Source organism: Trypanosoma equiperdum, assembly GCF_001457755.1.
Source record: "Trypanosoma equiperdum strain OVI genome assembly, contig: ctg_1310, whole genome shotgun sequence".
Taxonomy (NCBI): Eukaryota; Euglenozoa; class Kinetoplastea; order Trypanosomatida; family Trypanosomatidae; genus Trypanosoma; species Trypanosoma equiperdum.
The window spans coordinates 5573-5857 of NW_027123295.1; the positions used below are offsets into that span (position 1 = coordinate 5573).

General features: G+C 26.3%; 1 pseudogene across 1 annotated transcript in view; it reads left to right on the top strand.

Annotated features, from left to right (window-relative positions):
- The window catches only part of TEOVI_000708300:pseudogene, a 1538-nt pseudogene extending 1494 nt beyond the window's left edge, over positions 1-44 (top strand). The window contains exon 2 of the mRNA in view: positions 1-44. This exon is cut by the window's left edge and continues 109 nt beyond it. Within this exon, the coding sequence occupies positions 1-44 (44 nt within the window).
- Positions 45-285: the final 241 nt, after the last annotated feature.

A 285-nucleotide genomic window follows, 5' to 3' on the forward strand; every position in this document is an offset into this window, starting at 1 on the left:
GTACCAAGGCCCCTCTACTTCTTGCATTTTTTCTTCTAACATAACACTTTTAGGACTTATTTGTAAAAACATTTTTGATCAATCTTAAGAAATTAATGAGACTTACTAACCTTGCTAAAATTTGACATGTTTTGGCAAATTTGTAATAAAAAATTAGAATTATTTTAAAAATAAAAAGAATGTAATTTTGGCAGGATAATGAATTATGGTTGTTGAGTGGTAGGATAATAGGGTATAAAATTTTTTGTTTTTCCGAAATTCTTCTAATATCGTTTATATCATGGA